The following is a 27,087-nucleotide window of genomic DNA, read 5'->3' on the forward strand; positions in this document are numbered from 1 at the left end:
TGTGGGACCCTCACCGGCCGGCCAGGATCGAACCGGCACTACAGAGGCTGCAGACAGCTTCACAGCACGGCACTCAACCGCCTGCACCACCAGGGGAGGCCCGTGATGACGTTTAACTTCTGAAGCACCGGGGCAATATAAGGACCTAATCACCCCTCACACTGCCAGTGCCTGTAGCAGACAACTGTGTGTGTCATAGGAAACACCATGCAGTAAAATGCCTTCCCAGGTCAACTCCATCCTTTGATTTTAAAGGATGCATCCTAGTCACTTCCAAAAGAGGCACCGTCTCTTCCACCTTCTGGTTGAGGCAAGGAGATACTCTGTTGTGAAACAAAGACCATTGTGCCATTTTTCCCTTTGCCACCAGAAGGAAAAACCTCCCTTTTGTTGTGGTAGCTGACTGTAAAGGCAGGAACGGACACGGGGCAGGTTTTCTGATCCCATGCAGACCGGGTAAAGGAGGAGTCAGAGTCCTCAGTAGTTTTGCAGGTTTTTTATTTAGATTTACCAGGCATATGGCAGGCAGGGGTGCTGGCTGGGGGGCTGGGAGGCTGGCAGGCCTCCCAGCCCCCAGCAAGTCTTCACTCTATCTGGGCTCTCTGGAGTTCGTTCTGCTGCTTCTCGGCTTCTCTTTCGGCTTCGGCTTCGGCTTCGGCTGCTGCTACTGGTACTGCTACTGCTGCTGCTGGTGCTGCTGGCGTCCCCCCCGTGACGCCGCCCTTAAAAGCACAGTCTTAGCTCAGCTGAATCCCATCTACCTATGCCCACACCCTATTCCAGGTTCTCGCCATCAGGCATGCATTCAGGACAAGGATCCATCATCTCTCCTGATGGCGGAAGGGCAGAAAAGCCTGACATTCATTCTCTTTACCCTACACTGACATTTCAAAATAAAAACAACTGATAAAATTAAAAAAGAGAAACCACTTTCTCATCAATGTAGGAGGACAGGGTCTTTTAGGATTTCATTGTCTTAACATGGCCCGTTTTCTTTCATGGACTTCAGACTCCTTGTGCTTGAGTTGAATTAAGTAATTCAAGTGGTGGTCCAGTCTGCTCCTCCATAATCTGTCACAGTTCTTTGTCCCCAACAAGGCCTTGTACGGCAGGAGCCCTCCTCAAGCATCTGCTTTGTTTGAAGCTGCTTCCCCTAAGCAGAGGCATTGTTGGTCAGGGATGAGGGGCCACAGAAGCTGCTCTCTTTTTCTCATTGTCAGCTGCAGGAGGAGATGGTGCTTGTGGCTGGGCAACTGCAGGCCCAGCAGGCAGACCCCTACCTTCCCACATGGCTGCTGAGTGACAGGCTCAGCTGAGAGACCCCCAACTGTTACTCCTTTAGACACTGCCACACTGTTTAAAAACATTCTGAAATGAACTGGTCTTTATTTAATAAACTTCACCATTTTGTGAGATCATCCAGGACTTGTTTTCACTCCATCTGACACTCTCACCTTTCTGCGAAGAAAACCATGAGTTTTACCTTTTGTGTAAGAGGAGGCCCAGCTGTTGGTGACACCTCAGTTCAGATGCCAGTAAGTTCTTCAGAGACAGGTGAAAGCCAGACACTAATTCCCTTTTGGCCTTTGCTTATTTGAGGCCTTTGCAGCAGAAAACGTCTGCATCTTCATCATCATTTATAGAACTTATTAAATGCTACAACATGACAACATAACACTTAGTGACAAAAGCTGTAGACTGAAAAGAGACGCTGTTTTTATAGTTGATCACAAAACCTTTTCAGCATAATGTGAAATGTCGTCAATGTGTCACCTTACTGTACTATTGAGAGTGGGACCTTTTCAATTTCTTACATGATATTTTGTCAAAACTCCCTAATTGTGCATGCCAGCATAGTTATATTGTCACCAACTGTTTGACTTTGTCTTCCTGGGCTTTAAATTCTGCTATGATATAATTTTCTGAGCTTTTGAAACTGAATTTGACTTAAAAAAAATAAGTTTTAGTGGCTGTTAAAATCTCAATCATCAGTGTCTTAGCAGAGGTTATGATTTGCAGTTAAGTGACTCCTTGGTTTTTCTGCATCCACCACTGTACATATAAATTGTTTTCCACAGCTGATGCTCATTTGAATAGGACAACTTGCATTGCCAGCTGAAGTACAGCTTGTTAATTAGTCGTGTTCATTATCAAGATGGACTTTAGCATTCGCACAGTGGAAGGACTCCCCAGCATGGCTGTTACCTTGTCACAGCTGTCTGTATAATCTAGTTTTAGAATCATCTCTTCGCTCAATACTTCTTCTTCAGAAGCCACAATGAATCTAAAAATTCCAGCAGATTTCCTTTGACACCAGCAGAACATGTTTGCTCCGGGTCATGGTGTGCTTGCCCCAGGTGATGGTGCCCGGGGGAGGTTGGGCAGGTAAATCAGAAGAGACTTTTGCCATACTTCCTGCAGTGTGGTGCTCACCACCACCCACCTCCCCTGAAAACCTGAAAATGCATCACCCAGATGAACATGGTTCTGTTGCCATAGAGTCTCAAAGACCTGTCATAAAGTCACCCCGCTTCGTCTGTCCCCACATCTGCAACCCCCACCAGAGCTCTGCTTGAGAAATCTTGGTTTAAACTGTTACCCATCACTTATAGAGCTTCTGTATTTAAAAGTGTGAGGCAGGAGGAATAGCCTGAGAGGTCCTCATCCCTCCGCAGAACCCGTGAATACTCTTGACAAAAGGGACTTTATGAATGAGATTATGTGATGGACCTTGAGACGGGAGTTGTCCTTTCTAGACTTTGTGGACAATGAAATGGGACATAGTGGTTAGGAGCAGGCACTCCAGAGCCAGACTATGTGTGGAAAGCGGCTAAGTCACTAAAGACTTACTACTAGATTCTGGTATTAAATTTCTCAAGCTTTAGGATAATATCTAAAAAGTTTTTTCTGTCTTTGTTCTACAATCATATTGAGATTTGAAGTTTATTATATATATATATATGAGTCTATATGGAATCTGTATATGAGTATACTGATATTTTATTAATTACGTGATGATTTGTAATTGGACTTCCTGGAATGAATTGAGTTTTTAGCAGGCTTTGTTCGGTGATTTTTACTTTTAGTGTTCACAGAGATTATGGAAATGCAGATGAATCTTCTATTTGTCTGAAAAGAATAATACCAAGTGGGTCTTCCTGGTGGCCTAGGGGTTAAGTGTCAGCACTATCATTGTTACAACCTGAGTTCAATCCCCAGCCAGGGAGCTGACCCACATGGCAAAGCAGACCTTCCTATCTGACCTGCTGCTCCCCTTAGCAATGTATTTCAGTAAATCTGCCTGTTCTGCTCTCCACTCTGTCTCTGGTGGAACCTCTCACCACCCCCACATCTCTGGCCTACACCCCAGTTCTTGTATGCAAATAAAAAAGAAAAATAACAACATCAAGTTTCTAGGGGATTGGGATACCAGAATAATACCTGGCTGGTTATGCATAGTTACATTTGGAGCAAGCCTGTATCTCGTCTGTGTGGTTAAAATATTTATTCTGGAATGATTGGCAGAGCTCATTTTCACTGCTGTTCTTCTGTCTGTTGCCAGGTACTTTGTTACCCAGGTTGCCATCAGAACCAGGAATGACGTTGCTCACTCTCAGAATTGAGAAAATCGGTCTGAAGGATGCTGGGCAGTGCATCGACCCCTACATCACAGTTAGTGTGAAGGGTAAGTAATTGCGTATTCTCCCTCTGGCACACTCCATCGTGTTGATTCTCCTTGGAGGCGTGTTTCGAGCAGGGAGGGGCTCTTCTATCTGTGACAACTCATTTTATCTCATTCTACACCCTGGCAAAATCCCTGGAAAGAGGTCATCATGTCACCATCCAGCATGTCAGAGAGCCTTACTAAAAATACTACTACACATAGTCTACACTCACATTTGCTTTTTGGGTTTTTCTTTGTATATGTCTTTCCTTAAAATTTCACCAGAGATGCTAAATAGACACCTACACTGTCTTTAACCACAGAGAAATCCTCCAGAAACAGGTTGGAAAAACAGCCTCCGCCTTGCGAGGGGTGTGGTTTTCTGTGCCAAGCCCAGTATTCTGTTCCCCCTGCGTCCACCTCCATCTTCTCGCTTCTGTGCAAGAGAGGTGTGAGCACCAGTAGGTACCTCAGAGGGGTTGAGCCTCAGCCTGCCATGAGCATCCGTGGAGATGGGGAGCTGGCGCCCAACCATAAACACCCATACCCTGCAGGTCACCCAGGGAAGGGTTCGTTTCTTGTCATTAACTCTGTTGCTGTGGTTAGTAAACATGACAATTCTTAGGATTTGTTTTCTCCTACTCTCTGATATGACAAACCATTTATTCTTTGCAAACAGCCTTTTCAGCTTTTGATAAGAGAGTTGAATTCTTTTTTGTTGCTGAGCATTTTATACAGCACTTTCTTTATAAAGCACTGAACTGCCTTCTAAAATAACTACTGGGTGATTGAGGATGAAGTTGTCCTACTATTTAGAAATAACCTAATTCAATCTGCAGTTAATCTGCATTTTGAGGCAAATCAAAAGAACACATGCAGACTGAAATTAAGTGACTAGAACTTACCACAGTCGTAGAAATCCATTCAGACCATGGGTTCATTAGTATCAAGCAAAGACAAAGGAATTGGGCCACAGAGAAGAAATTTAACACAGAGCAACCCATGTCCCACAGCAGTAATGCTGTGGTGTGTTAACATCTGGTGCCTTCTCATGTCAGATCCACAGTCTGCTGGACAGTATTTGCACTCAACTCTGTTTGGTAGGCCATTTACAAACCATGAGCCTCACTGGGAACATACAGGGGAAACAAAGATGTGATAGTAGTGGTGGATACTTGTACCTTTGTGTACGCATTGTACTGAAATCTGCTTTTGTGTAGCAATCTTTAGGAACTGAAATGATCAAATGTACGAAATCATTTTAAATTCCACAAGATGGGTCTGTTGAATAATTCATAAACACTGAGTCATCAAATGAGCCCATGTTGAATTTGACTAAACTGGAAGACTCCTGACTCCGGAAAATTAAAACCATACACCCTTTTAGTGTATCATCTGCTTGCTGTAAACCAAGATGTGGCGTAGCAGAATTTAGGTAATATATATTAAAAACTGTTTGTTTATGGAAGGATTTCATTGGCAGATTTCATGAAAATCCATTGTTTTGGTCCTTGGACTTGAATACTTCAGGATTTCTGGCAGTATTAGATTTCAAGGCCTTTCTGTGCCATTTGCTTGATCAAGATTGGAAAATAGGGGCAGGGCCCTTGATGGTATATACTCACACTCCAGATTTTTATCACACACAGCAGTACAGTTGTGTGCACTGTGGACTGTTCTGTAAGGAAGGTAAAAAGACCTGATTGTTTTTCCGAAAGTGAAACTTCTTGCCTCTTAACTCTAAGGATATAAGGACCTTCGCTGTCATCAAGCTTTCTTTTGTACCCAGTGGTGTCCAGGCTTCCTCCTGCTACCCCTGAGGTCTCCCCATCCCTCCCTCTCCTCAGCTCTTCCACATCCCTGCAAAACCATAGCTTTCCAGTTACCTACTCACACAAAGTGGGAGTTTCAGTGGGCCTGAGAATCTCAGCTTTCACAAGTATGTTAGGAAACATCACTTTTGTGGCTCATTGGTAGGTTTTGAGTCTGTGAGTTTGAATGCTCCTAAGCACAACCTTTCTTCACCTCTCTAGATCTGAATGGCATAGATCTCACTCCTGTGCAAGATACTCCTGTGGCTTCGAGAAAAGAAGATACATATGTGCATTTTAATGTGGACATCGAGCTTCAGAAACATGTTGAAAAGTTAACCAAAGGTCAGAATCTCTGTTAGAAGAACATGTAGATGGGACATACTTAAGAAATAATGGTGATGAAATTTCAGAATAAATGTCTTCTGAATAAAAATATTTAACTGCCTTGCATGGGGAAAGGTTCCTGATGTGGACGGGAGGGCATCACTCGCAGGACTGATTTCTTTTGCGCTGTGCTCTTGATGACTCTATTCACAAGACGCTAAAAGTGGAAGTGTATTTAAATTTGACTATTCATTTTCGCTGGCTTTGAATTTATTATGTACCATTACTGTAGTTTTAAGGGATATTCATGGCAACGAACATATTTTCTTCATTTTTCAAGCATTTTAGTTAATCTTCCTAGCCCATCTCGTTTCACATTTTGATCTTAAAAATACCATGAAGTACAAAGCTATGCATACCAAGGATATTGGAAATGTATTATTGACTGATGATGCAGATGAGTAAGAAATTCAAGTTCCAGGACTCCCCTGGTGGCGCAGCGGTTGGGCACTGGACCGTGAGGCTGCCCGCAGCCTCTTCAGCACCGGTTCATTCCCTGGCCGCCGGCGAGGGTCCCACAAAAAAAAAAAAAAGAAAGAAATTCAAGTTTTCAAGTTCCTTAAAAGGGTGGTATCATATTTGGACTTTAATATTTCTTTTCAACTCTGATTTTATTTTCACATTTATTTAGACCTCAGCCACAATCTTGATGACAAAGAGCTGGGTCTCGGAGTTGAAGAGACTAAGAAATGTGATCTGTCATCTTAAAATTTTGTGAGGTTTTTTAAATAATAAAATGCCTTGAATTGTGGCTGTGGAAGCGAAGAAGCTGCCCTTTTGGGGTGGAATGTCACCATCAAGCGAACGATTGTCACTGGTCTGTGTGTATCGGAGCAGGTGGCCCGTCTGCCCCGGGGGCTTCCCCACCTCTCTCTTGAGTGATAGGTTTTTCCTTCCTTCCCTCCTTCCTTCATTCCCTTGTGAAGCGTTCAACTTCCAGACCCTACTTGCAGGGCTGTATATATATTTCTGAACATTGTTTAACTTCTAGTCACTCGAGTTTTGTCACCAGTGAAATTATCTCATTTATGCCCATTGTCTTTAATGCCAAACTGAGTCCTGCTTAAAGGAGGGTTAGTGAGCAGCTAGTTCCCTGTACTGGCTGCATTGGTGAGACAAGTTCATATTCTGTTTCTGGCTTCTTTCTTCTGTTGGGGAGGCCATGAAGCTTCTCTGTGAGGCTTTGAGAAGATAGGACTACCTGAGTTGTTTATTCCCTCTGACTTATGGGGAAGGGAGGAATAACTTGCTCTTCAGACCTTTCTCTTCAGTGGTGTGCTGTCTTTACACAAACACGTCATTCCAGGAAAAGCAGAGCAGTGCCTTGGTCGCTGGAACATGTGTTAGTGTACAGGTAACATTTGAAAACTGAACCAGTGATTGACTTAGGCTGCTTGAATGTGAAAACACTCCCAAAAATGAATATTTGAGTTTTTCTCGGAGGTAAGAGGAATGATTTGGGCTTGGATGTTCTGGTGATCTCCTTAGCTTTTCTACCTAGTGAGTTCCCGGGGGCTATATTAACACTTAGCAAGTACCCCCAATGTGGGGCTATTTCATATTTTATACTCTTAGCAGTTTGTGATTCTACCTGTGTGTACATTCTTGAGTCAGTCAGCACACAAAGTGTTGCTGTACTTTGTAGGCACTCCGTCAGAGAAATTGTTTGACAAAGGTCCCTTTGTAAAATTATGCTTGTTCATATGCTTCCAGGGTCAAAGAGCATGCGCTGCATAGGCAGTGTGCTGTCTGGCTAATGTGCTTTGGCTTCATTACTCAGGTGCAGCTATTTTCTTTGAATTCAAGCACTACAAGCCTAAAAAGAGGTTTACCAGCACCAAGTGTTTTGCTTTCATGGAGATGGATGAAATCAAACCTGGGCCCATCGTGATAGAACTGTAAGTGACACGCATCCACAATCAGTACTAATTGAATATTGACTGGAATTTCTTCCTTTTTGTGCCCTGGGAATAGATTAGTTATCAGTGTTTGTTCTATTGTGGTTACAGATACAAGAAACCCACTGATTTTAAAAGAAAGAAATTGCAATTATTGACCAAGAAACCACTTTATCTTCATCTACATCAAACTTTGCACAAGGAATGACCCTGACACAGATAACCTGGAACGGCTGTGACCCCAGCCGCCGTGTGGAGACCATCAAAGCTGTGTGCATATTCACCCTTTAGCAGGCAGGAAGCAAGCCCCACCATGCCAGCAGGCCAGAGTGAGTCCGCTGCAAAGCAGCAGCGCAGACTTCCACGACCAGCACATCACTGACTTGTCAGCCTCCTTTGGATGCAGGCTTCTGGTAGATATGGAAACGTTTTCACTTTTCTATTAATTGTGCAATTAATAGTCTCTTACCTGACTCACCACTACTCCTGCCCTGCATCCCAGAGCAACACTCTTGTGGGTAGGATATGCTCATCTCCAGACTGACTTCAGCAATAAGAATGTGCCAGAGTTTACATCTGTTCACTCCTGCACCAACGTGCTCTTTGGGTTTTTGAGTTAATGTCCAACATTGGGTTTAAGTGGGTGGGATGGTATGAAACTGCTTAGAGAGGAATTAAAGAATTATGCAGCCCAAGCAAGTCAGTCTAAGAATGTCCAGGCTGTCCTCAAAGGTGGCCTCACATCACCCTGATCTCAGAGTTTACCTGCTGAGAAATAGTGTGCCTTGGCCAGACCCATGCCCTCAGTGGACGTGTTCCCAGGTGAGCAGATTGTTTTCTCAAAGTGAACATATTTTTAGTCATGGCAACTAGCTGTCCTTCTACATCATGTTACTCTTTCTGCAAGTGATCCTAGGGGGCATGCTGGCAGCACCTCAGAATCACAAATTTTTAGATGGTTTTGTAATGTCTTACTAAATCATGTCATTTGAAAATAATTGGGGTCAGATGCTAAGATAACTGCTGTTTTTCTGACAACTGATCATGAACCCTGAAAACCTGCACACTTTGAGTGATAAGGATGCAGGATCTGGGGATATGCTATTTTTGAATCAGTAGATAGGGCTGCTGTTTGTTTAGATGTGCTGACATCCTGATGGAAATATGCAGGTCATTATCTTGTTATAATTTGACTATTTACATTACTTTTGAGTAAGGAGACATAAAAATTCCAGGTACAAGGTGGGTACTTGACACACAGTACATTAAGATTTGAGGCGAGCTTTCTGCAGACTACACAGAGCCCACATTTAGTAGACACTGTTTTAAATGACCAGTGGTAGCAGGAAGGGAATGCAGTGCCAGTACATGGCCTAAACAAGTGCATTATCCCTGGACATACCGTTCAGTACATTTGCTTTTTAAAATAACCACAATTAAGGTGTTCTAGCACTTGCACTTCAAGAGATCTAGTCTCTACTTTCAGTTGCCTGTTAGGTCAGTTCTCTTTACTAAGATGTTAAAAACTCCACGCGCCTGAAAGAATTCTCAACCATATTCAGTCACGCCTGTCTTGGTTAGATTTATCAAAACAGTTAGGCCCACAGCAGCTAATAGGGACAAAGAATTTGCCTTAATAAATTGTTTTATTGATTCCTCAAAGCTTAGACTGTGAGTTGTCAGCCCCCAGACTGTACGCTCCTCAGGGGCAAGAACTTCATTTCTCTAGGTCTTGTGATTCTGAGCACATTTTTCCAGGACTTGTGATTCTCCAAGGTGCTTGGCAACGCTGTACCCTGTGGGGCACTCGGTACCTTTTGTGAGATGTTGCTGATGAGACCCTAAAAAAAAAAATCCCTTAAAACCTATTATTAAAATGTAGCAAAACCGGTATGTTTTCTCTTTTCTTGTGACCATACTACTTGTATATCAACATAATTTATGAGGCATCTCTCGTTCACCTAAGTATGGTTTCTATGTACTGCAAGTGCCTTTCATCAGTATGAGAGAAGCGTAATTGGACAGTGTGATTAGCTTCACTTTCAGAACTGAATGACAGTTTAAAAGCAGTAGACACAGAATACCCCCACATCCCAGATTGCTTGAATTTACTTTCCAATGATAAAAAAATCAGTCATTGAACAGTAACCAAAATAAACAAATGAATTTACTTTCACACCAACCCAGAATCACAATCAGTCATAAACAAACTTTTGAAGTACGTGACTTGTGGGATGCTGTGCTCACACCATTGTTGGCAGCTCACCTGAACTCTGCTACAGAAGTGGTGCCAATGAGGTGGCTCTTGAGAGGTGATCATGGCAGGTATAGAATTGCCCAGATAAACATTAGAATTTCTCCATCACTTAATTTTCAGTGTGAGATATGGAATAAACAAAGGTAAAGACATCAGCTTTGATTCTAAAAATAGGTGTACCTTCTTCACTTGCTCTTCCTAACTGGTGTAATCTATATGTAAATGCTAGTTAAAATTAGAAATTATTTAACTTCACCATTTTGTGTCCTCAAGAGATATATTCAAAAGTTGTATTTGTGAATTAACCTATCTTCTTTGGTTAAAAATAACCTATGCTATGAAGTACTGCATTTTCCCCTTAAATATCTTCTGTTCTTGATACAGAGTGATATATTACAAATGGAACTTTCTTTTCCTTAATGGACTCTTACACCTTATGAATTTTGAAAGTGTTCTTTCAAAGGTCTTTATAAATTGGTATCTTTTAGCATAAAAGAAAGTTTCACAATGAAGCCTTTGTTTGTCTTTAAAGGATTATTCTTACTGAATCACATTTAAACAGTGACAAGTCATGTTCTAGGCAGGTCTCAACGATGTTACAAGATTGCAGAGAATGGGAGAAGACAGTCTAAGAATAACAATGAAGAAGACCAGATTTTTATAATTTTGATTTTATCTAAATCATGACGTTCTTAAAATGTGCTATATAAAGTTACTAAAAAATGTTTGGTTGAGTTAGTTCTTAGAAATACTTGAAAAGATGTGTAGTAATAGAAGAAATAGTGTAATCTCAGATTCTTAGATATAGTGATTTTTATATTTGAGGTATGGTTGGTGGCCTGGGTCCTACCAGAAGACTTCAGTCCTCAATCAACTTTCCTCATGCTATTATACTCATCTTTCTGGCCATGTTCCCTGAAAAACCACTGACAAGGTATAGAAGACAAGGCAGTAAAGTCACAAGAAAGCACACGTAAAAGGGACCCATGGCCTCTCTGAAGAAGGCATCATCATGGCCCTGGCAGGTGACTTGGCCACTGCCCCTCCTGAGCAGGAAGCACCAGGGAGCTTGCTACCAACGTCGGCATCTTCAGTCCTGGGAGCCCGAATTCACACATTTCCAAAATGGTCCAAATCTCATTAGAAAACAATCCAATGAATCAACGGACACTTGGGAAATAACCACCAGATTTTTATGAACTATTACTACAAAGAACTTCTGCAAGAGGGGAGATAAAGTTTAGTGATCTTTTAGTAAACATTTTTTAGTGTAACAGTCTTTGCAACCAGGTTTTTTTTTAAAAAATCAAGCTTATAAACACCATTGCTCTGTATTCACTGGTGTACACTAAAAATAGGACAGTAAATGGAAATACATGTTCTTAAAGCATTTCCACAGGAAATGTTCATATTTTTCATGACACTCTAAATCATTTAGCAGTTACATATGCTACATCAACTAAAACACAGGTATTCTTTATTGCACATTTTAAAGTTATAAGGAGGCTCTAGCTTATGAGGTGATTTTTATTTGGGGGGAAATAATATTTTTAATTGTTTGGCTCAAAAATGCATACTGCCAGGGCAGCTTATGTCTGAAAATAAACCTTTTAAAGGAAATTTTTGATTTTAAAGCCAATGAAATCTTTGACTGTTATGAGTAGTACACAGTCTGCTTTCTTCTCCGACTAAACGTCAGAGTTATGGGCCCTGTTTGAAAGTCTGCGAACAGTCCTGGCTACTGGTCCGAGAGGCAGGAGGGGGCTGGTCTCTAGAGCCGGAAGGCAAGAAGTCTCTTGCAGCAGGTGGAGGTGGATAATCCTGGGGTCCAGGGGCTGGGGGTGGCATTCGGGGACCAGGAATAAAATACTCTCTCGGGCCAGGAGGACCCAAAGGTCTAAAAGGTGGGTGTCCTGGTGCAAACTCTCGAGGATCAAAAGGCATTTTTCCCGGTGGAATGCCTGGGACATACTCCCTGGGTCCTAGAGGTGGACGCATACCAGGACCTAGAAAAATAAAAATGAAGTCATGTGTAAGTACAGAGAAACATAAGTGAAATTTAGATGATTCCAGGTATTTTAATGTTTCATTTTTCACAACCCTAGACATCAGGTGGTGGCATCCCATTTTCCTGATGAGGCAAATGGAGGTGCAACAAGTTTCAGGTACATGTCATGGCCACACAGGCAAAATTTAACAGGAGGGCTGTACCTGTGTTTTTCCCACTATACAATGCCACCGTCTTTACATCAGAAGAAATGAACTGTACTTGAAAGCACTATCATACCGAGATGACAGATTATATAATATGTTGCTTCATAGCAATGAAGAAACTTTAACAAAGGAAACTGTACTGTCTACTACTAAAAATCCACACACTAGCTGAGCATGCCATCAAAGTCAAGGTACCTTCCCTGGTGGAAAAGGCCTCCCAGATCCACCCCACTGAATTCAGCAGAATTCATTAAGGAGCAATTAAATTCTCCCTTGCCTTACACTTCCCGTTTATTCCCCAAATAGCTATTGAGTGTTTACTCTTTCTAGTCTATGACCCAATGTTACATCCCCATTATGGCGACAAGTTCTATTTTGTATAACGTGTGGCCTAGGTCCAATAGGACACCTTAAGCTCTTGGAATATTTCAGTTCTATCCATTACAGAGCCTGGCACAATGTCACAGAAGTTTAATAAACAATCACGGAAGTCGTATTTCTGGCTTTCAAGACAACTCCTTTCCTTGTCTACAAGTTGTGCTTACAGCCGTCTGCATGGAGGAGACAAGCAATGCCCATGAGCTCTAACAAACTTGAGTAAAGGTAAATATGTACTGGGTCAGTTTTGCCCTGTAACTGCATAGCCCCGCAACTGCATAGTCCTACACTGCATAGCCCCGCAACTGCATAGTCCTGCAACTGCAGAGCCCTGCAACTGCACAGCCCCACAACTGCATAGCCCTGCAATAATGTAACTATTAAAATGTTAGCAACAAATAGTTAAATCATCATACCAAATGGTGGAGGAAGTGGTCGTGGCCCAAAAGGCCCACAGAATGCAGGAGGTGGTCCATAGCGTATGGGTGGTGGTGGAATAGGGCCTCCCATGGGGGTGCTCATGTATGGTACCGCCCCTGGAAAAGGAGGGGGGCCTTTTGCAGCCACGTTAACCTGCAAAACAGAAGCAATTCAAGTTTTAAACACTTGTTAAAACAAATAAAACACCACCACCAAGAAAGCTGAAACCCAACAAAGCAGATGTCAGGCGCCTGTCCAAAGCACACAATCAGGCCAACAAAACACCCTCCCATCTGCCCCACTGATGCTGAAAAGGGTCACAGGAGGAGGAGTTTCACCACAGCCAGGTTACTGCTTGTATGTGCAAACAGAAAAGGACAGAAGATGGTGACAGGATTATTAACAGGTGAAAAAGAGTCTTACCACACACCTCATAATCTATTTGTAGGGCAGCCCTTCCTACCTCAATCCCCACTAAGCCACAGTAGCTCACTATTTCCATAAGAATGGGGCAGAAGGGAAACATGAAAAGTCCATTCTCTACACTCATCATAGTAGCCACTATTCAGAGTACCTTCAACTCCCCTTCATATGTTATCTAATTCTCAAATTGCTAGTATTAAAATATAGTCATCTTATTTTAAGTATGAGAGAAGAGAGTATTAGATAATTTGCTGAAGATCACACACAGGTAATAAGCCAGCTGAAATTCAACATCTGTTCTGACTCCAAGCCCATGCTCCTCCTCCTTCCCACCTTTGCCTCACTCTCTTCTCTTTTTGAAGTCTACTTCAAACAGTGCTTTGGTCTTATCCCACCCCTGGATAAAAAGATAGAGAGAGAGAGGTGTATTCCTGAAGCCCTGCACTAACTGGGGATTATTCCTCCACAGAAACAATATTCATACATCAGTAGGGCAGGCCTAGTTCCAACAGTCACCTTAACTCATCAATTCTGTTCTTGGTAACACGAGATGCTGACTGATCCTTTCTTATGTGAGAAACTGGGTTGGAGCTTCTGAATAAAATACCATTTTTTGTTTCATCATAGGAGAAGTAGAACCAGGGGACTTACCACAAGCTCTAAGAGAATGCATTTATGTGAATGTAATTTAAGATGACTGCTAGGAACTGGTACAACAGGTAATTACAGATTTTCATAAGCAGTATTTCACTTTCAACAAACATTCTGTGAGCAATCTGTAATTTTAGATTATGCAAAATAGGATTTTCCTAGTGTACTGCTGAAAATATTCATGAGTAGCACCCTTCCAGCACATACTTAATAATGATGAATTATGCAAATACATAATACATTTCCAACACTGAAGCATACAATGTAAAGTTGTAGTGATGACTGCACATTTTTTTGTTAATAACAACAGCTGTTGTAAACAGGTTAATCACCTAACCAAACCAGGAAAGGGAAGAAAAGACAAACAACCAGTCAGACTGCAGCAACCCACCAAGGTCAGTGTTGCCATGCAGTTTAAATCAAAGCAGGTGTCATGCTCTTGGTATCCTTTCCAGAAATAGACAGGAAAAACCCAGATCAGCCCTCAGCCTCTAAGTACTTACTGCTACTGGATGCTCAGGCAAGGATGGAATGCTGGGAACAGAAGGGCCTTCAGACTCTTGGGGCACAGTTTGCTTTTAGAAAAATAAATGAGATAGTACAGATACAACAGAACTCACAAACAGGAGATGGAGGAGGCAGAAGATGCCGCAAAAGATTTAAACCTTTCCTGAAATACCTAATACAATTCCAAAGCACCACAGCACTTACCTTGCCCTCATCCAGCACCTTACTAGGTGAAGAGCCTCTTGAGTTGCTGTTCATCATGGGAGCTGCGCCAGACTCCGGATCTGCCAAAGGCCAGAGAACCGACTTAAGGCTTTTTCTAACCCATACACGCTTTGAAGAATACAAATATTCTCTACCCAAGTCTTCCATGCATTTATAGACTCTGAACACACTCAGTTTCCTTATCAAAGGCACAGGGTTTTCAAGATGCCTCAGACAAACACTGAAGACAAGGCAGAGGCCTGGCCACTGACCCTTGAAAAAAGAATTAATAGCCCTTACATGGATTTTTTTCCTCCCCCCAGAAAAAATAAAGCAGTGGTGGCCAGGTTAGGGCTCAACTGTACTTAGACAGCAACACTAAATATAGAGGGAAATTACTTATAATTTATGCTGAGACTTAAAGAAGTAAAATAACTGTCTTGCATTGAAAGAACAGCAATAAACCATACACATTATAGCACTGGTCAGGCAGTTCAAGCTACTAGCTTGTCACAATTGTACTGGCAGGTTTGTTTGAGTGTACATGAAACCTGACTTTTACCTCTTAGCAAGGTCTACACACTATGATTAGAAACACAGCATTTCATATTGTACTGATGAGAAATGAATGTATGCTGCAAAATTTATAAAATTATAAAGTTTTAAGGCTACTTTTTATAATATTAAAGAGAGAAATGCAATAGAAATTCCACTTAAAGGCTTAAACGAAACAGACAAAAAATATTTTATGTGTATATATTTGCAGTTCTTACATATACTAATGCTATTAATAAAAACTACTTTCTATTCTAAAGCATATTTTACAACAGACTGTCCACCAAGATAAATTCAGAAGTATTCTTTTCATATTGGACAGACCCAAATTCTAAAATGTCTGCATTAGAATTCTCAAGTAAAAGGGCAAAAAACTCTTGAGACAGTTGACAGCAAGGCGCCATGCAAAATCTTACCAAATTCACCTGGAGGCACCTCCCTTGGACCAAGTGTAGCAGAGAGCGGTCTAGCAGGTGAGTCAGCTGTCAGTGGAGGGGAGCACTCCCCACCGCTCACGGGAGATGGGCCAAAAGAGCCGTTACGGCTGAAAGGACCTAAGGACGAAACAGACTGTTAACCACTCTAAGGCAATCTTTCATTCTTTAGTAGTTTTAGGATTATTTCTTGGGCATCATAACTATTACACACAGAAATTAAAGACATCTTGCATCAAAAACTAGATTGCTGCCCTTTGAAAGTGCTCCCTACCTCTCCGAGGAGGGTTCTGTATAATGGGCCTTCCTGGCATAGGTTTTACAATCACCGGTTCTTCTTGCAGCATTGCCATCTTTTGGGTTACTTCCAATAATCTTGAATACAGAAAAAGAATGGATGTAAACATTAAGTAACAAATCATTTTCTTACTAGATGCCACATAGCATGACCCTAAAAAACTTAAAGCCACAGGGCCTCCCCTGGTGGCACCGGCAGTTGAGCGCCATGTTGTGAAGCTGTCCACAGCCTCTGCAACACCGGTTCCATCCTGGCCGGCCGGCGAGGGTCCTACATGACACGGCAGACCTCTCCTGTCATGCCCGCTGCTCTCCTCAGCAGTGTATTTCGTCAGTCTGCCTGTTCTGTGTCCCACTCTATCTCTGGTGAATCCTCTCACCCTCCCGTGCATCTGGTCTGTACCCCGGTTCTTGTATAAATAAATAAATAAATCTTTAAAAAAAGAAAAAGAAAAACTTTAAGCCACACCAAAAGAGTAGGTATCAAAATCACATACTTGTGTCTTAAGTTAGCAGCTTCCCTTTTCTCTTCAGCCATAGCGCGCTCTGCAGCACGAGCTTTGAGCTATTGGGGGGGAGGGGGAATAATCAAATTCACAGCTGTGGTAGACTATGCACAAAATGAAGTAGAGGAGAAAAAAATCTTTACCCAGTTATCATGAGCTTTCTTCTCATGAGTAGCTATCTGAAAAACACAATACAACAAAAATATTTGTGTGGATTCACTATAATAGTCTGCACTGAATATCAAAGAATTTTGCAGCTGTATGGTAGTGTAACTATTACCTGGTTTTTAAATGAGCGCTCAGTTTTCTGTAATTCTTCCTCCATTTCTTCAATTCTCCGTCTGAGAATTACAATTACTTTTATCAGTTAAAGCACAACAATTCAAACACAATATGATTAAAATTAATACTCTATAATTTATTATTTAATGCCTGGAAATTCAGAGTTACATATTTCCTTAACTTTTCTTCAGTATGTTCTACAACTACCCTGCTATGAATAACTTCCCCCATAAAGCTTTTTCTTATTTAAGTGTATAAAAAATTTCCCAGAACTATGGGAAATTGGGTCTATCCAACTGCATCATTTCACTACATCCTTAACAAGCTGCCTTTGTACTCCAAAACACAAAACTACACAGAACTAAGTTGGCATGAACCAAGCTCCTTGTCTGTATCGGTGTAAGCAAATTTTTATTGATTTTATTTTCTTTTCCTTTGTAAATTTAAAAATCTTTTCTCCAGTGTTAATTAAATGTATTTCTATCTTCTGGCCATGTTTTTCTTTGCTCTTTGTTCAATATAATGCAAATATGATTCTTAAAAAAGCTAAGCATTTCATCAGCCACTGATACCCTTTCTAGAAGCTGAACTCACTTGTAAGTTTTTACTTCCTCTGCAGCCAAAACTGCCTTCTCATCTGCAGCTGAGAGCCGTTGCTCTCTCTCTTGACGTTCATACTCTTCTTGACTCAACTTCCTAGGATAAAATCAGTGTCAATGAAAAGTGTTTCTCTTTTTCCCAGCAGTCTGTCTAAAAGCATTATCCTAAATGTTATTTTCTAGCCTCTCTAAAATGTGAAGACACACAAACAGTCGTAGGAGAGAATTCAAACCTGACCTCCATGGATAAAAATCAATCTGTGGTCTGTTGACAACTCACTGGCATTTTCTAACTTCTCATATTTCTCTATTCACTAGTTAACAAAACAAATGTTTAAAAAAAAAAACAAAAAAAAAAAACACCCTTCCCTTTGGACAAATTCCCATCACTTGAAAGACAATGAAAACTCTTTGTGTTTAAGTGTGGAAGGCCAGGTCTGCACAACCTAACATGATTAAGACTATTAGGATAAAGAAGGCGTAATTACTGTTCTTATTTTTACCACAGAAAGACCTATAATTATTTCTCTTATTTCTGTCATGGAAGACCTGATCTCAAGCCAAGACTGGTACCATGATAAGGACAGTAGCCAAAGAAAGAGCCTTTCTGAATTTATCTTTTAACTGTGCAATTAACCACAACATTTCCAGAGATCAGATATGAAATGCCTACTACCTATCTCAATAGAACTGTGATTAAGGAAAAATCTTAGAATTGGTAATGTCTGTTGACTCTGAAAGAAAGACTTAAACTCATAATCGACATATAACCTACCAGAAGTGTGTTTAACCCAATAACCTTCAAGATCAAGATGTCAATCTATTATAGCAACACAGACTTTAAGGTAGCAACATTCACTATTTTAAAAGAACTATTTTCTTATCACCCTTGTACTTCATGCCTCCAGTTCTGATTCAGAAGATACTTAACCTGAAACTTAATTTTCTATCAATGAGAAGCAAAATGAGAAGAGCTAGTAAAAAGTATTTAAAACACCAAAGAGAAAAAGATTTATATAACTGCCCATTAATCACTTCAGCCAATATTTTATGAGTGGCTATAATAAACTGGTTGCCTAGGAAAATGCCACAGATAAAACTATGGGCAAAGTACTAACAGAGTCCACAGTTTAAAGCTTGTACTAACAGAGTCCACAGTTTAAGATGTATAAGAACATAAGAGAACAGTCTCTGACTCTAACTTAAACAATTATGGGAAAATAGACTGGAAGAAGGAATTTTGCTTCTGCTGATGCAAAAGCTAGTCTGATAACAACCAGAACACTGGACAAAAATATAAAGAACATGCTTAAGGAATGAATCAGAGAGTTAAAACGGAATTTCATTATTACAAGCCTAACATATGAAGCTACTTTTCCACTAGGTTCATTCACACATTGAAGATAATGAAGAGATCCAGAACTTCCAACCAATTCCTGAGTTCAAAGAAAAAGTGAAATTCAAGGCTGCCCCTTGGGGGAGACCCCTCCTAAAAGCACCAGGCTGTGTAATGAGATTAAAAAGAATTGTGCATTGCAGCACCAAGCAGGCAAGACTGCATTATTTCTGAATGATCTTAATTGGATTAATCAATCTCGCTTAATCGGGTCTGATTTAACTTAATTGGATTAAAATGATTAAGGAAAGCTTGGATTAAAGTAATGGGTACCTGCTAGAAATAAATTCAGTTATTTTCTTTTTCTTTTTTTTCAGTTATTTTCTTTAGGAAAATTACATAGTCCTAAAATTTAAACCTCCCCTACAATTATCATACACCATGTCTGCCAAACTAAATTGACCCTGTACTCTACAAAACACTATGATCAAAATCTTAAAGACAGAAGAAACTGACCCACTGGAGATATACATAATGGAATTATCACACAGATTTAAAAATAATTATGTCCCATATACCCAAGGAAGTGAAAGTCAGGATTATGACTTTGAGCAGGGGATTAGAAAAACTGTAAAACTGAAACACAGTATCTGAAGTTAAGAACTCAGTGAATTATTTTAGCAGCAGATTTCACAACTAAGTGAGATTTTCGCACCCCCGAAGATAAGTGAGATCAAAAAAATTCCAGAATGAAGCAAATACAGATAAGAATGTAGGAGACAGCTGGGGAAATAACCAATGTTTAGTTAGAATCACAGAACGAGAAGAGATAATGGAGAATTAATACATGGAAAAAGACCCAGAAATCCATGAATCTGAAAACCTTAAGCGGCATAAATGCAACACATTGAACAACCCAAAAGATAGAGAAGAGGAAAAGGGAATAGAGAAAGGCAGTCAAATAGCAAGTCAACACCCCTGTGTAGATGTAAACCTAAACATATACATTATAAGAAAAAAGAGTGTTCACCAGTCTCCATGTCCACCTATTTACTTACGCTACAACTCTTTTCAGAGAAGATTTTAAGGAACATACATATCTGACGTGGTAGGAGACTACCAAGCGGAAGTCATGTGGGAAAGGACACCACGCTGCAGGGGAAGCAGTACATGTAATGACGAAGAGGTGCGGAGCAGCAAGAAGGAACGGTGTTGTGTGGCTGGTGAGGGAGCGTCAGGAGGAGCTGCAGCAAGTGCACCAGGGAGGCACTCAGGACAACTGAGGGGAAATGCCCTGGGTGCCTGGATGGAGTCTGGACCTGATCCTGAAGGAATGGAAGCCCCTGATGACATGGACTGACTTGTGTTTCAGAAAGTTCACTCCAGCGGCTGTGGAGAAAATCAGAGGTTGGAAGGAGGAATATAGGAAAAGGAAACAGAACAGGTGATCCATTAGAGTCTGGTAGAAAAGATGATAAAACACACAGCTTTGGCGATGAAGGCAGTGAGTACTCCAACATGTCCAGACATGGGGACGGAGTGGGTGTTGGAGGAATTGAATGAAGTTGTGCCACACCGACAGGATTGTGAAAAACAACAGCCATCTGGGTAGTCCAAATACTAGGACCTGAGTAGTCCTTTTTTTTCAAAAAAGCAACAAATAAGAACTATTTCTCTGAAGTGGTCATGTACTTAAGAGGTGGCTTTGAACAAAAAATGGAAAATGTAAATGGATTGCTTGATGAATAAAGAATTAGAGAAACTGTGAAGTGGTTTCAGTAGCAGTACAAGCATTTTAAAAAGATTAACTTTGCTCAGCCAGACAAGCCTGCTCACACCTGCCATGTAAGTTAAAGAGTGAAGTACAGAAGCAGACACAATCAGCCACTGCCACTAACAACCTGTTTTTCAAGAATTCAGGTATTTTAGTGAAGGAAAAAAACCTAAAATGAACTACAAAAGTCTGTCTTGCAAAAGATACTTAAGTCCAAATCTGAGGTGTCTACTTCAGAATACTAGTACCTAAACATATACATCAAAGAGTTATTTCTATACTCAAAACTCCAAGTATTCTTTTTGAAGTTCCTATTCTACTAAAAAGCATAGCACACAAGCCTCTCGGGATTTCAAAAAGCCATATATTTACAAACCAGAGCGAGAATGCAAGGTCAAGGAGAATGATGTAACTGACCACCAAAAAAAATGGGGAGCGAAGTGGGGGAGCTGTGGAAAGAGCCCAAAACTTTCAATGGCACAGCAGTCACTGCTGGAGCCAGTCAATCATTCCCCTCCACCCCCAAGTAGATAGGCAGCAGGTTCTGACAAGTGGTGAGAACAGAAAAACAACCCACATTATGAGAAGCAATGACAAACCTTGGTAATCATAGTTGGAAAAAAACTATGAATGATTTAAGAGTCCAAATTATCTGTAATGGCACACATGCTTGGTAATGACAACACTGTTAACAGTGGCCAGGATAATCTATCTTACTTTTGCAGAGCCATCTCCTTCTGCTGGTAGAGTTCATTCAGAATCTCCACCTTTTGCCTCAGGGTTTTGCATTCATCCTCCAGTCCAGCTTTGACAGACTGCAGAGAGTTGCGATCATCTTCCAGTTTCTTTATTTCATCTGTAAAGGATAAAACATGAGCTTTGTGACTGTGTACAGGGACCTGAGAACCTGTTGAGGGGGTGGGGAAGGTGGAGAAACATGTAAGCAGGAAGCCATGGCTTATCTTTCCAAAGCAATTCCATATCTTTCCACTATTTGGCAATTTCTTCTCAACAAGCAACCTACCTTCCAGGACACATTTAGTGGACATCGAGGCTCTTAGTTTACACTGTAAAATTTTCAGATCCTCGTCAACTACTGATATAGCAGTTTGTGTCTGAAAGTTGGAGAAGAGAAAAGTATTCTTAAGAATGAGGCACAGGGGCCTCCCTGGTGGCGCAAGGGGTTAACACGCAGCACTACGAAGCTATCCGCAGTCACTGCAGCAAGAGTTCGATCCGCGGCCAAGGTGGTGACCCACATGGCACAGCAGGCCTCTCCTGTCTTGCCTGCTACTCCCCTCAGCAGTGTATTTCAGTCAGTCTGCCTGTTTTGTTCCCCTCTTTGTCTCTGGTGAATCCTCTCACCCCCCTCACCTCTGGCTTCTATCCCAGTTCTTGTATGCATAAATAAATTAATCTTTAAAAAAAAAAAAAAAAAAAACGAGGCACAGTAAGAATTCACAGCACTTAAAACATTCTAGCAAAAGGCTTATACCCGAGAAACATCCATCAGTTGCTTGATATGGGCTTTCATTTTCTCACTTGGATCACCTGAAACACAAAAGGTTTTTCACTGTTTTTTCCTCCTTTGCTTTTTAACTATATTTTCTAAAAACAATTACCACATTTGAACATTCAAAGAAAAAAACAACACAAATGATTAGGACATTTTGATTTTTAGGAGAATCACATACAGATTCAAAAAGTGAATCCCCAGTTGGTGCAAAGAAAGTGTCTTGCACGCCATTCCTGGGCCAGCATATGGGAGTTCTTCTCTCAGCTCTGCCTCCCCCTGGTCAAGTGCTTTATTTAGTCTCATTATTTAGAAATACTCACTCCTCTGCTCTCTCCCTGAATCTACCACCAGGTGTGGCATAAACAGCCACCATGAAAGCTATAGTCAACGTTGGACAGTGAGCAGAAAATGATGCTCGTCAGTATATACTGCTGCCTATTAGCCTCTGCTCTCACAGCCTGAGTTAGCTTATGTCTCCCACCATCTCAGCGCTCTTAACTTAGCTGTGGGCCTGAAGACCACAAAGCTACAGAGATCAGCATTAAATTTCAATGTCATCTCCATAAAGCTGAGAAACACATTCTCCTGATGAATATTGTTCAGTAAGACATAACTAATGCTGCTTTAGCTCAGGCGCCCACATCTGTATGTGGAAAAACAGAGTCAGTACTCAATGCCTGCCTACTGCTGCACCATGACCTCAGCAAGCCCCTCTGCCCAAGGCACATGACCTTATGAGGAAATTCAGTCAGCTGCAAGGTAGCATCAGTATACGCAAGGGCAAGAAGGCCAAAAAAATGCAGTTCCTCTGACATCAATCTTACCTGCCACTTCTCCATTTGCTAATTCATCTAAGTCATTTCCTCCTTTAGTTTGACCCTCAGGTTCAGATTCACTATCTAACCGATATAACTGTGTAATGCAATTAGTCAAAGCCTAGAAAAGAAACAAAAAGGGTATTTAAAATCCTCTCAATTTAAATTTAGCTGGTTTCATGATAATTAAGCATAGACTCAAGAAAATGAACTTACACTAATATTATCATCCTTATGAGTGAGAGTTACTTCCAAATCTTTCTGAGATCTCTCAAATGATTTGATTTGCTCACTGAGTTCAGAATGAGATTTACTCCAGTTGTTTACTTCTTGCTGCAACTGAGAATTTAAAACACATGGATTTCCAAAGTTAAAACTTTTGCATTAGAGACATTAGGACCCCATCAATGAAACAGACAAGTAAGGAGCCATGCTTCTCTCTGGGCTGAGGCCTGGGATAAAGGTCAGGGAAGAGTGGCTCCAACTGTCACAACTGCAGTGAGAACAAAACAGCAAGTTTAGAAGGATTACAGCTAATTCAAATATTCCTACTCCAGTAGGAACAGAAAGACACGTAAGCCTGACAGATTCCAGATCATGTAACTTTCCCTTGGTCAATAAAGCAAGAACTTCTCAAATAACGGTTATAATTACCTAATTCTCAGTTTAATAAGTGAATCCAATGCCCATTAAAGCTGTTTAATTTGGGCCTCTCGGGCGGTGTAGCGGGTTGAGCGCCACACTATGAAGCTGTCCGCAGCCTCTGCAACGTGGATTCAATTCCCGGCCGGCCAGGGCGAAACCCACATGGCGTGACAGCCCTCTCCTGTCTCGCCCGCTGCTCCCCTCAGCAGTGTATTTCGTCAGTCTGCCTGTTCTGTTCCCCACTCTGTCTCTAGTGGATCCTCTCACCCTTTCGCGCCTCTGACCTTATCCCCAGTTCTTGCATAAATATATAAATCTTTAAAAAAAAAGATGTTTAAATTTGGTGTTTGACACAACGAAGACTAAACCTTTGACAGCTACAAGAAATTACATGAACACAGAAAATTCAAAACAAATGGAGAACATGTACTGAAATTTTGAGAGCAAATGAACTCTGCATATCTAAAAATGGAATCCTGATGACTGCATTCCCTTAAAAACAGATCTGAGAAAAGATATGCAAGATGTTAATGTTCTGTTCTCTAGTTCACATAATCTGTGACATGAACTCTTCTTTACCTGCTCTTTCTTCTTTTTAAGCTTAGCATTTTCTTCCTGAACTCGGTGGCATTCAGATTTCACCTTCTCTTCACTTAGTTTTGCCTCATTAAGAGCAATTTGAACCTAAGAAAACATTCCTATTAGTTAATTAACTCTAAAAAAAATAAAAATTATGTTTTCTGAATTACACATCATATAGTTTTTGGTTTCCACATATTCTTGCGTGTGTCAAGTGTTTGTCCTTCAACAAAACCAAGACACAGTATTAATCTCTTACAAAAACTGCAAACAGCTTACCTCTGATAATTCTGAGGCATTCATTGAAATAACATCCTTTAACTTCTCTATAGATTTCTTGTTTTCCAGAATCTTCCATGTGGAAAAAGAACACAAAAAAATGTATTAGGATTTCAATAGACACATGGGGATATAGTCTAAAAAGAAGAAACATTAAGGATATATAGTCTAGAGTTATACCCTGTAAGTCAGTAAAAGCAAATGATATATTTTTGGTGTAGGAGAAAAATAAAAAAGGTAAGAAATGAGAAAAAAAAGAAAGTAATAGAAGGGATAAATATTTCACAGCATCAAAAACCTTCCTGGTTATGAGTAATGTGGCAGATGATCATACAAACAGGTGAAAACAAAGAAAATGAAAAAGTCTCAAGTAACCAGTTTGAGTAATTTTTTTTTTTTCATAGAGAGCACTAAAAAAGCTCTTAACTAAAGTAAAAAATAGTTAGACTCAAGGGAGAACAAACAATTTTCACATATAGAGAAATTCAAAATAATTTATGAAAGTACTGCCTCCTCAAGGAGGTGGAGCATAAGCCCTTGCTTTCTCATACTTTGCAAGTAGTATCTTCCTTGCATACAGTGCAATATACAAAGGAATAGGGAAAGACAACTGCAGTGGGAAATACTACCTCAGCCAGGTGATAGAGCCTTAACTCCTTCTACAATATACAGAAAGACTCTATGCCATCTCTGCAATTTTCAATTAACTCTAAAATTGTTCAAAGAAGTAAAAGTTGGGCCTCCCCGGTGGCACAGCGGGGGTTGAGTGCCACACTGTGAAGCTGTCCACAGCCTCTTCATTGCTGGTTCGATCCCCGCTGGCTGGCAAGAATCCCACATGGTGTGGCAGACCTCTCCTGCCGTGCCCGCTGCTCCCCTCAGCAGTGTATTTCGGTCGTCTGCCTGTTCTGCTCCCCACTCTGTCTCTGGTGAATCCTCTCACCCTCCCATACCTCTAGTTTGTACCCCAGCTCTTGTATAAAAATAAATAAATCTTTAAAAAAAATAAAATGTGTAAAATATTTTAAAAAAATAAAATAAAATAAAAAGTAAAAGTTGAAAAAACATAAGGCATGAAACAAAAAGTACTAAGACTTGGTTATGGTTTCTCAATCTACGTTTCAGAGAGCAGAGTCAAGTGATATGAAAATCACCTAGGGCTGAGGACAAAAGTATGTCCTAGGCTCATAAAAATAATAATCTGGGCCTCCCTGGTGGCACAGGGGATTAAGACGCAACCGATGAAGCAGTCCGCAGCCAATGCAGCACGAATTTGATCCCCGGCCAGCCAGGGAGCTACCCACAGGGCGCAGTACACCTCTCCTGACTTGCCCACTGCTCCCCTCAGCAGTGTATTTCAGTCAGTCTGCCTGTTCTACTCCCCCACTCTGTCTCTGGTGAATCCTCTCACTCCACACACCTCTGGCCTGAACCCCAGTTCTTGTATGCTAAAATAAATAAATCTTTAAAAATAATAATAATAGGGCCTCCCCGGTGGCGCAGCGGTTGAGTGCTGGGTTGTAAAGCTGCTCGTAGCCTCTGCAGCGCTGGTTCGATCCCGGCTGCTCCCCGGCCACCGGGGGTGAGTCCCACATGGCGCACAGACCTCTCCTGCCGCCCGCTGCTCCCCTCAGCAGTGTACTTCGGTCCTTCTGCCTGCTCTGCTCCCCGCTCTGGCTCTGGTGAATTCTCTCACCCTCCTGCGCTTCTGACTGTACCAACTGCTTGTTTAAATAAATAAATAAATCTTAAAAATAATAATAATAATAATAATAATAATAATAATAATTTAGCACTGAAAATTACACAAAAAAGGGACAGAAATAGATTTGACTTCTCTGACTCTTAATCTTATTGTAGGTACAGAATGGGAAAATGCAGAGTGTTCAACTAATCCAATCAATGACACAGTTCAAAAATACTTAACAGGGGGCCTCCCTGGTGGCGCCAGGGGTTAAGCACCGCACTATGAAGCAATCTGCAGCCTCTGCAGCACGAGTTCTATCCCCAGCCGGTCAGGGAGCAACCCACCTGGTGAAGCAAACCTCTCCTGACTCACCTGCTGCTTCCCTCAGCAGTGTACTTCAGTCAACCTGCCTGTTCTGTTCCCCACTCTGTCTCTGGTGAATCCTCTCCCCCGCCCCCCCACCTCACCCCCCACACCGCATCTCTGGCCTGTACCCCAGCTCTTGTATGCATAAATAAATAAAACCTTTAAAAAAAAACAAAACACTTAACAGCAAAACTCTCACCAAGTCCTTATTCTTTGCATTTTCTTCTCTCTCAGATTCTAACATAACACGCAGACTTTTAGCTGTGTCATCCAGAGCTTCTTTACTTTCTTCAAGTGTCTTGATTTTATTCTACCAAAAAAAAAATTAAGATTAATAACAACTATTCATTTCTTTTAAGAATGTAACTAAAAAGGGCCTCTCCTGGTGGCGCAGCAGTTGAGCACTGGGCTGTGAGGCTGCCCGCAGCCTCCGCAGCGCCGGTTCGATCCCCGGCCACTGGTGAGGATCCCCATCACCCACATGGCGTGACAGACCTCTCCTGCCGTGCCCTCTGCTCCCCTCAGCAGTGTATTTCGTCAGTCTGCCTGTTCTGTTCCCCTCTCTGGCTCTGGTGAATTCTCTCACCCTCCCGCGCTTCTGTC

The 27,087-nt window shown here is 41.3% G+C and overlaps 2 protein-coding genes across 2 annotated transcripts in view; one reads left to right on the forward strand and one right to left on the reverse strand.

Annotated features, from left to right (window-relative positions):
• AIDA (axin interactor, dorsalization associated) overlaps positions 1 to 7,968 on the forward strand; it is a gene marked incomplete at both ends in the record, with an annotated part of 30,301 nt that extends 22,333 nt beyond the window's left edge. Inside the window, 4 exons of the mRNA XM_084245825.1 lie at positions 3,563 to 3,685; positions 5,698 to 5,820; positions 7,643 to 7,760; positions 7,872 to 7,968. Coding sequence (XP_084101951.1) covers positions 3,563 to 3,685; positions 5,698 to 5,820; positions 7,643 to 7,760; positions 7,872 to 7,968 — 461 coding nt within the window. The remainder of the gene's footprint in view (positions 1 to 3,562; positions 3,686 to 5,697; positions 5,821 to 7,642; positions 7,761 to 7,871) is intronic.
• A 3,750-nt stretch (positions 7,969 to 11,718) lies between these two features.
• Positions 11,719 to 27,087, reverse strand: part of MIA3 (MIA SH3 domain ER export factor 3) — a gene marked incomplete at both ends in the record, with an annotated part of 44,262 nt that continues 28,893 nt past the window's right edge. Inside the window, 18 exons of the mRNA XM_084245558.1 lie at positions 11,719 to 12,023; positions 13,026 to 13,182; positions 14,607 to 14,678; positions 14,815 to 14,929; positions 15,761 to 15,923; positions 16,078 to 16,178; positions 16,598 to 16,665; positions 16,750 to 16,785; positions 16,887 to 16,947; positions 17,483 to 17,584; positions 21,315 to 21,453; positions 21,622 to 21,712; positions 22,093 to 22,148; positions 22,938 to 23,049; positions 23,145 to 23,267; positions 24,153 to 24,257; positions 24,432 to 24,503; positions 26,684 to 26,794. Coding sequence (XP_084101684.1) covers positions 11,719 to 12,023; positions 13,026 to 13,182; positions 14,607 to 14,678; positions 14,815 to 14,929; positions 15,761 to 15,923; positions 16,078 to 16,178; positions 16,598 to 16,665; positions 16,750 to 16,785; positions 16,887 to 16,947; positions 17,483 to 17,584; positions 21,315 to 21,453; positions 21,622 to 21,712; positions 22,093 to 22,148; positions 22,938 to 23,049; positions 23,145 to 23,267; positions 24,153 to 24,257; positions 24,432 to 24,503; positions 26,684 to 26,794 — 1,989 coding nt within the window. The remainder of the gene's footprint in view (positions 12,024 to 13,025; positions 13,183 to 14,606; positions 14,679 to 14,814; positions 14,930 to 15,760; positions 15,924 to 16,077; positions 16,179 to 16,597; positions 16,666 to 16,749; positions 16,786 to 16,886; positions 16,948 to 17,482; positions 17,585 to 21,314; positions 21,454 to 21,621; positions 21,713 to 22,092; positions 22,149 to 22,937; positions 23,050 to 23,144; positions 23,268 to 24,152; positions 24,258 to 24,431; positions 24,504 to 26,683; positions 26,795 to 27,087) is intronic.

The sequence above is a fragment of the Talpa europaea genome (genome assembly GCF_964194135.1).
Source record: "Talpa europaea genome assembly, chromosome: 10".
NCBI lineage: Eukaryota > Metazoa > Chordata > Mammalia > Eulipotyphla > Talpidae > Talpa > Talpa europaea.